The sequence below is a fragment of the Sylvia atricapilla genome, chromosome 1 (assembly GCF_009819655.1).
Source record: "Sylvia atricapilla isolate bSylAtr1 chromosome 1, bSylAtr1.pri, whole genome shotgun sequence".
NCBI classification, from domain to species: Eukaryota; Metazoa; Chordata; class Aves; order Passeriformes; family Sylviidae; genus Sylvia; species Sylvia atricapilla.
In genome coordinates, this window is record NC_089140.1 from 44,132,587 (window position 1) to 44,146,465 (window position 13,879).

The following is a 13,879-nucleotide window of genomic DNA, read 5'->3' on the forward strand; positions in this document are numbered from 1 at the left end:
TAGTTTTCCCAGATTTCTTCTTTGGGGTGTTGATTTGATCGTCCTCAGGATCCTCCACCAAGATTGATATCAGGTATTGAGCAGCCGTGAAGTGGAGGCCCATCACTGATGAATGAGCCATCTCCAGTCCAGCCCTGCTACTATGTTGCAAATTTTTGAGGTTTCACAGCTTGCACAATAGGCTTTGGAATCCCAGAGACACCCTCGAGTAGCTTTTAGGAGTCTAAACTTTTGATACAATATTTAATACACGAATTTTATATAGTGTATTTACTACAGTAGAGTTCTGCTTTTCGCTCGTGATCGTGTCTCTCATGTCCTCGTGATCATGTTCTGTCAGGCTACTCTGAGTCCTTCACAGATATTACTGTATTTGCCTTACCACATTTATGAGATGAAGCAATAAATTTTGTCCATTTTGCAAGCATCCACTGATTTGTGGAACCTGGTTTGTAAACTGTTCTTGTCCAAAGCAAAGTACTCTGTTGGGGCAGGGTTCTCATTGTTGTAACTGCTTGTTCTTGATCTTCCCATTGAGTTTTGGAACAAAAGGATCAAAACAGCAGAGGCTATCTATGAAAATCTTAGTGTAAGTAGAAAAGGAAGGTGCCTAATTTGTGTACTAGAATTAGTTGCTTTCGGGTGGGTAGGATAAAATCAGCTCTAAGTGTCTCACTCCCTTGCTGAAACTTGTGCCTGTCCTGTGACAAGCTTGCAGATTCCAGTAGTATTTGTGGCACACGACTTGGCATCTCTGAAATGCAAGTATTCCCTGGTTTTGGTTTTCAGGTGTCTGCAGGACTGCTCAATGAGACTGAGCCCAAAAGACACAAATGGCTCCAAATAGTCTTCAGTCTTCTCAGAGACTGGCCACACGCTCCCGTGCACCTGCCTGGGAGACCCTGCTGCGTTTCTGAGAAAACTCCCCATGGAGACTCCAGCAGCTTGAAGCCAGCTTGGTAGCCACACTTCACGCACTTACATACATAATGAATCTGATTTTAGTCATTTTCTGACAAGTTTTATTTATGAGTGGAGACACCACTTCCTTTGTAATTTCTATAGAGGAAAGAGAAGAATACACAGGGCTTCAGTTAAGTCATCAGACCTCTTTTCACAGTCCACAGCAAGCTAACCACACACAGAGTCTCTGGTACTAGAGACTTCAAATTCTTATCCATCCTCAGCAAAAGAGGATGATTGTGGTATTTTCTGTACTGTGCTAGACTAAAGTTTATCTCTTTGGGGTTTTTTTGGGTTTTTTTGGGGTTTTTTTTTGTTTTTTTTATTTTAAGGCAGTACTAATTGCTGTCTCATAGTGGGAATGGAAGAGCTAGCTTACAGCTTTGTGACAAGGGAGGTATTTCACACCTGCTCTGTCTGTTGAATGGTTGTAGATAGGCTGTTTGTGCCACTGTGCAAAACAGTCTCAGCGAGAGTGATAGGAAGCCAAGTCCATCTGTATTTGTAAAGCTCTCAGATCACATTGCAGGAATTGTTTACATTTAGTGCATTCCAAGTAGCTTGTCATTCTTCTTGGAAAGATTGTGAAAGTGTTAAGATGAAAGCAAGCCACAAGTAACTGATAAAACTAACTTCCACGAATAAGTTGTGTGAGCAAGAGAATTTATAGGAGAACTGATACTTCTGCCTCGGTTGTACTAAAGTATGCTGACATAAAGGCCTACATAAAGATTTACATGAATCCTAGGGAAAAAAAAAAGTATTTTCATTGCCTAAAGTGTACTTGGTTTCACCTGAACCCTCAAAACCTAACTATCACTGGCATGTTTGGGGAGTTAACCTCGTGCACTGGTGCTCCATTTCACAAGACTTCATCAAGTCACACTGTATTTTCAATACTATTGGATGTTGGAGAAGTTCAGTGTCTATTACTCTTTTTCACGCTGTCCAGGGCCCATTTCTTGTCTCCTAGTTGTTCATATGTTAAATGCATTAAACATTAAATGCTTGCACACTGCTCACCACTGGCACTTCCATCTTCCCTCCCTCTGCACATTTCACTGAAAAGACTGCCAGGGAAGCCCAAGTTCCCCCCAGCCTGTGTTTTTTTGATCTGAAATCAGGGAGTGTCTTCTGAGGTATAACCTAACATTTTCTCTGCCTGAGAAAGAAGCTTAAAAAAATTAGGGCCAAAGGCTCTGGACATGAGCCACAGCCTGGAGAAGCTGTATCAGGATGCTGTGACAAGTGAAAACAGTTTGTCAGCTAGCTTGAGGATCGGTGTGAAGAAAGAGAACAGGATGACCCACTAGAGGGAGAGACTGGCCAGCTGACCCTGGAGTGTATTGGGTTGAATGAGAGAGGACAGCTGATTATCTTCTTCAGGCCACAAGAAGGAAAGGAACTGCTGGCAGAGAAAGAGAGAGAGCAAGCAGCTGGGCACAGGAGTCATCCAAAGGCCACCAAAGACGTGGTCAGACCTCTGAGATTTTCGGGTTCTTAAAGAAAGTTTAAGTTAGGCACGCTTCGGAGCTTAGTGGTGTTGTGAGGTCATTTCAGCAGGAACTGCAAACCACAGGAAGTTCTGTATCTCACTTCTGGGTTAATTTATTAATGCATTTGGGATTTGCACTGGATGATGTCTTTTGGTTACAATGTATTTCTAATTAAGAAGAGCAAAACCCACACAAGGTAGAAGGCAGAAGATTGAAGTAAGGTGGGTTTCTGTAGCCAAGATTTGTGTAAGAAGTGCAAATAGTTATAGTGTGTGGCCACAAATGAGCAATGTCACAGATTTTGGCTATTCCAACTATCCCTCTTTATAACTTGAGCTTAAATAAGAGGATGTAATACATACCTCTTACCTGGATCTTTTTAACTCTGATGCCAAGCCCTGGGAAATATTGTGGAAATTCCCAATGAGTGCTGTATCCTGCCATACTGAATTTGGTGGTGGATCTCAAACATGTGGCAGATTTCTCATCTGGGGGTAGGGCCAAACGGAGAACATCTGAAATTCAGTATCATAGCTTCATAAATTAGGGCTGTCCCATGGTAAGTCAATAGAACTGAGAAACACTGTGAAAGTTCTGAACTTGGCAATCATAGGCTGGAGAAAAGACAGAAGGAATCACAAACAGCACCACAACGTGTTGCCTCAAGTTTGCCTGCTTTTCGCTGTTTGCATTTTGTTCTCACACAGCTTCAAGTAAACGATGTATGTTTTTAGAAAATTATCCTTGTTTACATACTTCTCCTCTGGGAGGAGAAAGACGATTAATGGCGATGTTCACCAACGAGGTCAAAGAGGTGGCTACCTGTGTAGCCAATCTTGGCCTGTTTGTAAAATTGTATATATTATGGAGTCAGAAAAATAAAGTAGAAGCTTTCCTGCTTAACCTCCTGCTGCCTGCTTCGTCCTTTCGTGCTCCTAACAGCAGCCGCACGTGTGACCCTCCATCACAACAACATACATTGTTATTTTGCTTTTCTAACTGTCAGTGCTCCTTTGCAGAGCTTTGCACAGTATTAGTACACTTCACTTACTTTGAAGGTCTAGGAAGTGTTCTTGAGGATGTGCACATTTGGCCAAGAGGCCTTGGAATAGAGTAAGGTCAGACCGGGGTAAGGTCACAGTGTCACAGGCATGATGCTACAAGAGGACAGAGGAACATGAGACACAAAAGTCTATGAAACTTGTTAGATGAAAATCGACAGCTAGAAAGTTCAAGCCCTTCAGAACACACACAGCTCAGAACTAGGCAGGAAAATGTTACTAAATGTGAAAAGTGCTAATCAGTAGTTTAACTGGCAGTATGATATCAATGGTTTCAATACAGCTTGGTCTCCAGAGAAACAATAATTGCTTTAGATGAGCAACATCTCTTTAGAAGATCTGTTCTACAAACAGCAATAATTTCATTATTCCATCCTCTTCTGAATAGCAATCACGTATCCACTAATTTAGTGGAACAAGATTGAGCTGTATATTTTGGCATATATATTCACAGTATCACACCCAGCCCCAGGTGACACTAAATCTGACTGCTATTCGGTGTTTTTGCAATGGTATTTGCAGCTGGCAGCATCTCAGCACATGAAAACTAACTGATCTGGTTATGAGTAGATTGCAAAATTTCCTTTACCAATTTTACTGTGTGTCAGAGCCCTTGAAGCTGAGAAAACAGTGCATCTGCTACCTGCTTTATTCCAAGATTATTACACCTGCAGTGAAAAGTAGATTGTTGTTGACAAGTTTCTGCCTAAAAAATGTATAATTGAAGAAAAGGCACTACCAGCTCATTATTATCCTCCTGTGAATGTAGCGCTCTTTTCCAGAACTCTTTCATTGCATACAAGTGCAAAAATTTTTGACCACTGTTTAATGTCTCCATAGATTCTTTCTATCACATATAAGAGTAGCATAAAGTCTTGTGGTCCAAGCCATTAAAAAGATAATGTCATGTTTAGAGAAGTGGCACAATGCTTCTGGGTGCTTTGCTGTGCACAAGTGCTTTGGGGTGATGCTGGTGTCTATGTACTAGCAGTTCTAACAATAAAAGGGGAAAAATGCATGTATTATTCCTTCTTGCGGCCACATTATACAGAGAAGTAGCCTGCTGAAGGGGGAAGTGTCCTCAGAATCTGCAGTCTGGGTCTGTGAGAGATTGCCTGTGTTTGGGCAGAGGATGTGGGGCTTGGATCTACACTCCTGAATTCTTAAACACCAGTCTTTTAAATACAGCAGTGGAGGGTGAGGAGGGGGAACTCTTCAGTGGGCCCAGGAAAGCACATTTTTTACTCTTTGTTTAAGGCTTCACATATAATTTGGGCTAAATTCTGCTACTGCACACACACACACAGAATTATTTGAGTAGAAGCTGTACAAAAAAAAAAAAAATTGGAACCAGAGTTTGACCCTTGTGTTGTAACCTGGAGAGAATCTTACTGCTCATTGGGAAAGTGACAGTGGGTGAGGGCTGGTCAGAAAACATGTCCATTATCCCTTCTTCTCAAAATACCAGTTAAAGCAGAATATATGGATATAAGTTCTGTTTCTTCTCCCTTCCTGATCTGAAAGATCAACAGGTAAAATGATGGTAAGCGTCACTGAATATTTTAAACAGAAATACTTTTATCCAAACTCCAAAATCTGCCCACAGGGGGAAGATACCTGACCTGAGATGCTGACCCACACTTCTTTTCAGTCATTGAAGACCCTATGCAGTCCAAAAAACCCACAGAAATGCACAAACAGAGAGTTTTATTTTTAAATAGAAGTTTTCTGAGAAGTAAAACAATATAATAATTGAGTTGCAGGGCATTTCTTATCCACTGGGGAATAAAACCTAGAAATGTTACTTCTGCTGTCTACAATAAAAGAAAGAAGCATTTTCTATCTAATATCATTAATATCAAGAATATTTTGGCACCAAGTTTTATTTTGTTTTTAATTTTTAGGAAGGATAAAACCATAAAATTATATTTTCAGAAGGAAAGGAAGAATGAGGAAAATATTTTATTTTTTTTATTACCTTAAAAAAAACCAAACACAAAATTTTGACAATATTCAGGCTGTGTTTGCCCTGATTTCAGGTGTTGTCTTGATTAACTTTAAAAAATGTGTTTGTAGTAATATTACCTCAATATAAACATTATCTTTTCCCTGTGACTTTTTACTGGGATTTGGAGAACAAAGCTTCCTAAGCAGAAAAGCAGAGATAAGACTTATTTTGCTGAAGAGCTTCAGGGTGCCTCCCAATTCCATCAGATGCATTTTATGTGATACACACTCGAAAATAAGCAAACTGAAAGTGTCCTTTACCCTAATCGAGGCTTGTTTGTCATTAGGCAGACTATCAGGAACCAAGACAAAAAAGGTGTAGCTAATGTTTATTCAAAGAAAGCATTTTTAAAACGGCAGAAAATAAAGACTTTTGGGAAAAGAAATGGAGCCTACTTTGCTACAGGTCATTTTATGATGGTTACATTTATCAGCGATCTCTGGAGGCACAGAGCTGGAGCTCCCACAGCTCCAGAGGTGATGCAGAGCCCTCAGCTGCTCTGAGGACGATGTTTTCTGGTGTAGGAGCCTCCACAAGTGACCAGTATAGGGGACACCTGGAGCCGTTGCTTTGTTATTTTTGGAGGCAAAGGCTGCTCACTAGCAAAGGCTGCTCTGGGTGGCAGCAGTTCCAAGGGTTTCAGGGCTGTGCCCCTGGGACTATCCCACAAGAAACAGGGTCCTGAGCTGAAGGGGTTTCTCGTCTGGGAGCTGAGGCAAAGGGAAAATTGTGACAGTGTCTGAGGTGATTCCCTCTTTGCAATATGAAGCAATCCCATGCCTGCCCACTTCCCCACTTTCCAGAGGGCTGTCACACTCTTATCCCAGGGAAGTAGGGATTCAGGTTCCACAAGGCAGAGCATACTTGGGGGTGAGGCAGAAGTGACGTTTTTATCAGAGGAGAAAATAGATACTAGAGGAAGCAGCCTGCTTGCTGAAGTGTATTAAAGGAGCTCTAAAACTTAATTGAAAATTATTCTGTGGCAATGTATGGTCACCATTTTACAAATGCACTAGTTCTCTTGGGAAACCAATGTCACAAGTTCTTCTGTGGCAGCTCCCAGCATATCCCAACAGGAGGCACCGGCATACTGCATCTCCCAGGGGATGCTGCACACATGGTACAACCTCCAGGACCACAGCAGACCTTTGGCCAGCCCCTCACACCAGCAGAAAGTGGCTCAGGTGTGCTCACAGGACCCCTGCAGTGTCAGACCAGCCGGAGATCTGGCTGGGTGCTGAAAACGACTGTCCAGCCCCAGCGCCTCCGGCAGGGCTGGAGAGGACACGACCACAGGACTGAAGGAGTCCTTTGAGATGGGCCTTGAATGTCACACCGGCGAAGGCGTAGATGATGGGGTTCAGGCAGCAGTGGGTGAAGGAGATGGTTTCTGTCAGCTGCAGGGCCAGAGCTATCTGGGAGCTGGCCTTGCAGTCATTGATGATATGCAGGCTCTGCAGGGAGTCGAGGAACAGTGCGATGTTGAAAGGAGTCCAGAAAAGGAAGAAAACAATGACGATGATGAAGATCATCTTGATCGCCTTGACCTTATTCTGGTTTTTGCATTTTTGCAGGTTTTTTAGTATCTGAGTGTAGCAGCAAACGAGGATGCTGAAGGGAATCAAGAGGCCCAAGATATTGACTGCAAACTGAGAAGCAACCTTCCAGTTATGGTCACCTGGGGGGTATGTGGGGACACACTGCAAAACCTGCTCGATCTCCAGCTCCTGGCTGAACATGATGTTGGGTACAGAAGCCAAGCCAGCCACCAGCCACAGGATCAAGCTGATAATTATGCCACAAGTGGCTGTCCGTATCCTCATGGCATAGACAGCATGGACAATTGCTATGTACCTATCTACGCTCATGAGGGTTATAAAGAAAATACTGCTATAAAAACCTGTGTAGTAAATGCCAGCCATTATCTTACACATGGCATTGCCAAAAACCCACTGGTCTGAAGCGTAGTGGGCTTGGAAAGGGAGGGGCAAAACAAAGAGGAGATCAGAGGCTGCGAGGTTCAGCAGGCAGATGTCAGTCATTGTTGTCAGCCTTTTCCTGGTCAGGAGAACCCAGAGGACCAAGGTGTTTCCCAGGAGGCAGAAGACAAACACAAGGCAGTAAAGAATTGGCAGAAAGAGGGATTTAAACCTGCGAAAGTTGTTTCCTTCATTACACGGAGCAGTGTTTTCATCGTATCCATAGTCATATTCTGTTGTTCCAAGGAACTGGCTGGTGGGATTCATCTCAGATACCTGTGCAGGAAAGAGAAAGGGTTAAAATTTTCTGGCTGTCCTGGCACTGCACTTCCACGGTGGCTTCTTCTTCTGTCTGTGCTGTGTTGAGCCTGCGGGTCAGCCTCCATGCAGAGAGGGAGTACAAAATGCAGTCTTGGTCTGACTGGCTGGACAAGAACAGCTGTGCCACCTGAAGGGCTGCCCTGCAGCCTGCTGATTGTTCCTATACATGTGGAAGTGTGAGCACTGAGATCCTGAAACTGCTTTAGTGCCAGTGGACCAGCCCCTCATCATTACAATGACAGGGAAAAATTCAGGTCCCTGAATAGTCATAGTGATAAAAAAAAGTACAAATCCTGCATTTGATCTAACGATCTCAATTTTCTTGTGCTCCCTGGGGTGCGAAAGTTTTTTGCCTGTAGCATTAAGACCCTCATAAAAGTATTTTGCCTGATGAAGCTGAAACCAAGCAGCATAACCTCATTTTTATCAGAGCTGATTGGGGATAGGTACTGGCACAGAGTGCAGAGACATGCAAGCTACTTTTCCATGGGTGGGCCCAGGATTGCATACAGAAAGCTCTGGAGCAACAAGGAGTACATTGGGCTGAGCAGCAACCCTTGCAGTGCCAAGCTTTGAGCTGCCACCAACCTCCAGGGCAGCTGGTGAGCAGCTCGGCTGTTCCATTTGCCACAACACAGCAGCTTAGTGCAACTGCCTATTCGGTCCAACTTCAGTTTTCTAGTGTAGAGAAACCCAAAACATTAGTGGGAGTGGTTTCCCTCTCATTTCTGAAGAATTGCAGCGAAGATAGCCTCAAAATAGTAAAATAACCTGACGTGCTCTCCAAGAGTGAGTCAGTGCTTTAGCTACCTTTCTTATTGTTTCAGATGTCAGTTCATGGCCCCTATAAAAGCAAATTGGGTTTCCAGATTTGAGTGTTCACATTTTAGGAAGTGATAATTCTTTCAAAAGAGTTTGGCTTTTCACTGCTAAGTCATTTTAAAGTTTAGGCTGTGCTGCACCTGTGTTGCACCTGCTTACAGGTTACCACATCTTGAAAGAGCTTTAAAGACAGAGTTTGAAGGAAGGATCATTTGAAACAATCATTGCTGTTAAGATGAAGCAATAACATGAATGGAAGTGATTAATTATACAGAAGCAGAGGATGTGCTCTCCTGAATTAAAAATTAATGCCTGAATATAGAAGATGAGAGAGAACAGTGATAACTTTTTGTATTGATAGGAAGGAAACACAATTCACCCCTTCTTGCCTGGCTGTGCCACCTGTGGGGGGAACAGAATGACCTGTATGTGCAGCCCAGAGGAGCGCCAGTGTCCATTCTTTGCTCCAGGCATGGTTGCTGCTCATGCCCCACTGACCTGCCTCAGCTTTCCTTGGGGCACCAGAACTGTTTCAATTGGTATGTGCAATGCAGAGAAAACTGTCACGAACACAGCATTCTACCTCACGGAATTCTTTGCTCAGAAATAGCAAATTATGAGAGAAAAGTTGTGCTGCATTCCACATTGACGGTGTAATAGACAGAGCTCTACTATATTGAACTCCTGGCTGTAGCTATGACATCTGCATTACTGATTTTTACTTTGTATAAGGCATAAACCTTCAAATATTTAGTTGGTGAGCCGCTAGATAATGGCTCTTCTTGCAGCAACAGATAAAGGTATTTCCTGCAAAATGTTTTTGATATGTGAAACTATCACATTGTGACTAGGTGTTGCAGCACTGGCTCTCTTGTCTTGTCTGTCAAGGACCTCTTAAAAGCAGTTCATAGATTCAACTACCAAAACTAAAAAATATTCAAAAAAGAATGAATTCTGTGTTATAGATACATAGATCTATAAATACATACATAGACATATAGAGATACAGAAATCTAGATTTATAGCTATAAAGCATCTACCTCCAGCAAAATTCAAGTGTTTTTCCTGGACTGAACAGAGACCGGAGATGCTCTACTTCAGACCACCCTTACACCATTAATGCCTTCAACAGCTCCCAACCAGGCCACACCATTTTCCAATTTCCCCGCTCTTCACATCACTCAGCAGAACAGTCAAACTGATAAAGCAGTTTTACAGAAGGTATCAAGGGAGAGGTGGCTGCTGCAGGTCCCCTGGGTACCACAGTCAGCCCGGCAATAGCACACTGAGTATGGATGGGCTTTACCTTCGACAGCAGGAAGCCTCTGCTCTCTCTGATGACCCTGGCCCTCTTCTCCTCGTCCCCTGCTGCTGGGGCTCAGGGCTTTCCAGAAGGTTTATCTCACCTTCACTTCACTAGTGCAGACGGCTGAGATTTGGTGATATGCGGCTGTCGAATGGGCAGCTGCCAGATACAAGATAGGCTTGGGGGCAAAAAGAAGATTTTGTATCTGTGGTAAACAGGAAAAGAGTGAGAAGGCAATCAGACACCTTCTGTGAAACAAAAATCAAATACATCTCTTCTTTAACACAGCAACAAGTAGCATTCCTTTTAATGTGTTTACTGAACCCTCCTTCTTCACAGCCTCCCCTAATTTAAGTGAAAAATTCAAAAGTTCAGATGTCTCCATCACAAGAGACACCCTAATAAACTTGCAGCTTTTTGCAGAAGCTGATATATAATTTTCATTTTCTTCAGCTAGTAACAACTTGTATACTGCAGTCTGTTTATATCCCTCCCCATTAAAAACTCATTAGCATTTTGAGCAGAATAAGAACTCACAGCTACTGATACCACTTTTCCATCATTTTTAATCAGTTCTTATTTAGAGGCAATATTTCAGTTTCTTTGCTACCTTGGGGATTTTTCAAGTTTATTTTGGTGACTTGAGGATGGAAAAGGACAAAATATTGAAACAAAGACAGGCTTGACAATTTTTATTTTATTCATTTGCTTTAAATTATTTATGTTTAGTGGAATACTAAAACTGTAAATTGTGGGGATTTATAAGTCAGACAAATGATTTTGTTAATCGTTTTGTTTGCTTTTTATTAATTTATCTCAACAGGCACAATTTTCCTGACTTTTAAGAGCAGAGAAAATACTAGAGGTTCACTGAAGAAGTCCCAAACAAGTATGTGGCAGATCCAAACCACAATTTTTACTGAAGTTATTCACATGTTCTTTGGTTGTAGTTCCAGCCCAAAGTACCTTTACAGGTGGCTGATTGTTGCTGCATAACTGAGTAGTGAAAGAGTGTCAAAGAGAAGAAAAGCTAAATACTGCAGGCAGAAAGAAAAACAAAAATGAGAACACAGGCTGGAGGAAAAAAGGAGTAACATAATGAAGGACCTGGCATTAGTCAGTAGCACAGTCAGAAAAAGCCTGTCCCATGAGGTATTCAAAATACTAACAATGAGCAGGGCATCATCCTGCCTCCAGGTACCCAGTTGGTCTTATTACACAAGAGACACCAGCTCCTCTTATTCTGTATATATTTTTTCAGAACTAAGTTTTGAAAATTGTTGCAACAGAGCTTTATTTTCTTGTGTTCTCTAGATAATAATTTATGATTAATGATATGTCAATAGTATGTCCTCGTGATACAGACACACAGTATAACATAATGAACTTTTATTCTATTTAGGTTTATTTATATTTGTTTAGAAATCAATAAGGTCAGCTTTCACTATTTCTTAGGAACAAAACATTAATAAATAAATAAATTAAACATTAATAAATTAAAACATTAATAAATTTAGGAACAAAACATTAATAAATTAATAACATCTTTAATTTATTTATCTTCCATCATATGCTTTTTTTACATTAGTTTGGTTGATAAGTTATTAACACATAAAAAAATAAAACAATAGTTTGACCAATAAAATGAAACCAATAAAAGAATAAAACATTTCTGCATTTTAAAACTTTAGTACATATTCAAAAATGGAAAAGAAATTTGCATTTTTTCTTGGGTTATTTTCTACGGCACAAATTATGATCTTGCAAAAAGATTTCAGTTCATTCAAAATGTATATTTTTAATTGGGAAATCTCCCAGCTGTGTACTTTTACCAGCCACAATTCTGCACAGTCAGGCAAAGGGAGGCATGAAACTGGGAGAGGCAGTAGGGAAATGCTCCATGAGTTGGAGAAAATTGGAGCAAGAAAGAAGAGGCAGATGACCTAAAAGGTGAGGAAAAGAGGTTAAATTCAAGAGAACAAAAGCTAAAAGAGAGGTGAGCGTGCCTGGTGACTGATATGGCTGGAGGATGGCTGGGCTGGCTGCTGTACTTTGGGCAGACCAAGGCACATGGATAACAGCTTGGTAATAAGGAGAGCTGGGAAAAAATTGTGGTGGTGCCAGTGTCTTGGAGGAAACAGGAGAATTATGGAATCTGACGTAACATTTCTAAGAGTAGCTCTGCTGTGTTTTGGGAAGTGATATACAGGTGTGAGTCCCTGGCTCTACCTGGCGTTCAGGTTTATGTGCCTGCAACTGCTTCTGTGGTGGTTGGTGTTCCTGACACACAGCCAGAACCTGAGCTTTTCTCAGTAAAGAAAGAGAATTCATGAAAGGAGGAAGAGGATGTGATTTGTCAAAAGCAGTGAAAGGAATGGAGTAGAGGTGAGTTTCGGAAAGGTGCCGTTTCTGACTGACAGGTGCGAGCGTGGGTAGGAGGTGAAACCCACAGGGGTGGGCTTGAGGACTGAAGGGAAAATAATTATGGTATTGGCTGAAATGGAGATAATTACAATGATGAAAACTAATAGGAGATGCCTCTGTCGGGGGACAGGGAAAACCCACAGAGAGATTTTATTCTTCTCCCCCTGCTGAGCCCTACTGGTTCTCTTACAGGTAACCCAAGAGGGCCATGGGCAGACAGAGCCATGCTGGGCTGAAGGGCAGTAGAGGCAAATCACCACTGTTCACAGACATGGGGTGCTGCAAAATACAGGTGTGCTGAACTTCTCTTGAAAGCTCAGAGGAAGATACCTGGTGAAGGGAGGAGGAGACGTAATACACATTTCCAATTTCTTTCACATCAGCTATGAGCTAGGCTGTAATGAATCTTATCCTGCCCAACACTTTTTCAGGCTGTGAGTAGCAAACACCAAGCCCTGAGTTACACAGGGGCTACAGAGTCAAACCTGAACTTTCTACCAAACCCACACACAGCTCCTTGTAGTTCACCTGGAGAGGATAAAAAAGGAAAATGTGGTAAACCAGCAAGAGTGGTGAGATAGAAACACAGAAGTTAAAGGTCACCTGCACTTGAAAGGGGTAAACTCTAGCAGAAAGAGGTGCAGAGAGGCTGCAAGCTGGCAGAACAAGCAGTGCAAGGGCTCAATGTGGTAAAGCAAGATCACAGCAAGGATTTGTTTGCTATATACAGACAACCCAGTGAAGACACAGCCAGAAGAAAAGAGGATTGTCTCACCTTAAAAGAGTACAGCCGTACGACAGCAATGTTTACCCCCTTGGGCTCGAGTGAGTTTGCTGCTGGGGCACTGGGGCTGTGGGACAGGCTTGCTGTTAGAGAAGAGACAGTCAGCTGGTGTAAATTGTTCCTTGGTTTAATGTCTGAAGGGAATGCATGACCCGGGGGCTCTGATAGCCAGCGATAGGACAGCAGGCACCATGCAATCCCCCCAGGGCCTCAGGATGTTCCCACGGTGCTGAGTGGGAGCTGAGGAGCAAGAAGTTCTCAAATCTGTTTGTTAAGAACATATCCAAAATCCACTCCAGAACTTCCTTCACTGGAAGCCCTGACTACTGACCGCCCTGCAGTGTCCCTCCAGCTCCATTTTAGCTGGTCGCTAATACCAGGGCTAGTGACACTCTCCATACTCCTGTGGGATTTCCTGTGAGAAAGAAGTACCTTACAGCAAAACAGAGACAGCTGGCTGTGGGTATATGGTACTCCAGCACCCACTCAGTAGTGTGAGCTACAGGAGGAAAGAGCCGTATGCCATCACCACTTTGTGAAAAGGCTGGTGCAGGCAGTTTCCATTCAACTTTTAAAACATAGCAAAAATATTGCTGTATGAGGAGCTTTCTGTTTTGTCTGCTCATGATTTGGCACTGGCTGTCAGGGACAGCCTGCAGCAGCCACCACAGCTCCAGACAGATGGCAGGGCTGGGGTGTCTCCAGTGCCTGTGCA

General features: G+C 42.6%; 1 protein-coding gene across 1 annotated transcript; it reads right to left on the bottom strand.

Moving 5' to 3' along the window:
* Positions 1-5,792: 5,792 nt before the first annotated feature.
* Positions 5,793-10,193, bottom strand: LOC136362466 (C-C chemokine receptor type 8-like). Its single transcript, XM_066321008.1, has 2 exons — positions 9,957-10,193; positions 5,793-7,783 (listed from the first exon to the last, which is right to left on the bottom strand). Exon 2 carries the CDS (start codon positions 7,772-7,774, stop codon positions 6,719-6,721), a length of 1,056 nt encoding a protein of 351 aa, XP_066177105.1. The 5' UTR covers positions 7,775-7,783; positions 9,957-10,193; the 3' UTR covers positions 5,793-6,718.
* Between the last annotated feature and the right edge of the window lie 3,686 nt (positions 10,194-13,879).

Bases quoted from the DNA above. Each gene is read 5' to 3' on its own strand.
- LOC136362466 (XM_066321008.1), bottom strand. From the start codon at position 7,774: ATGAATCCCACCAGCCAGTTCCTTGGAACAACAGAATATGACTATGGA.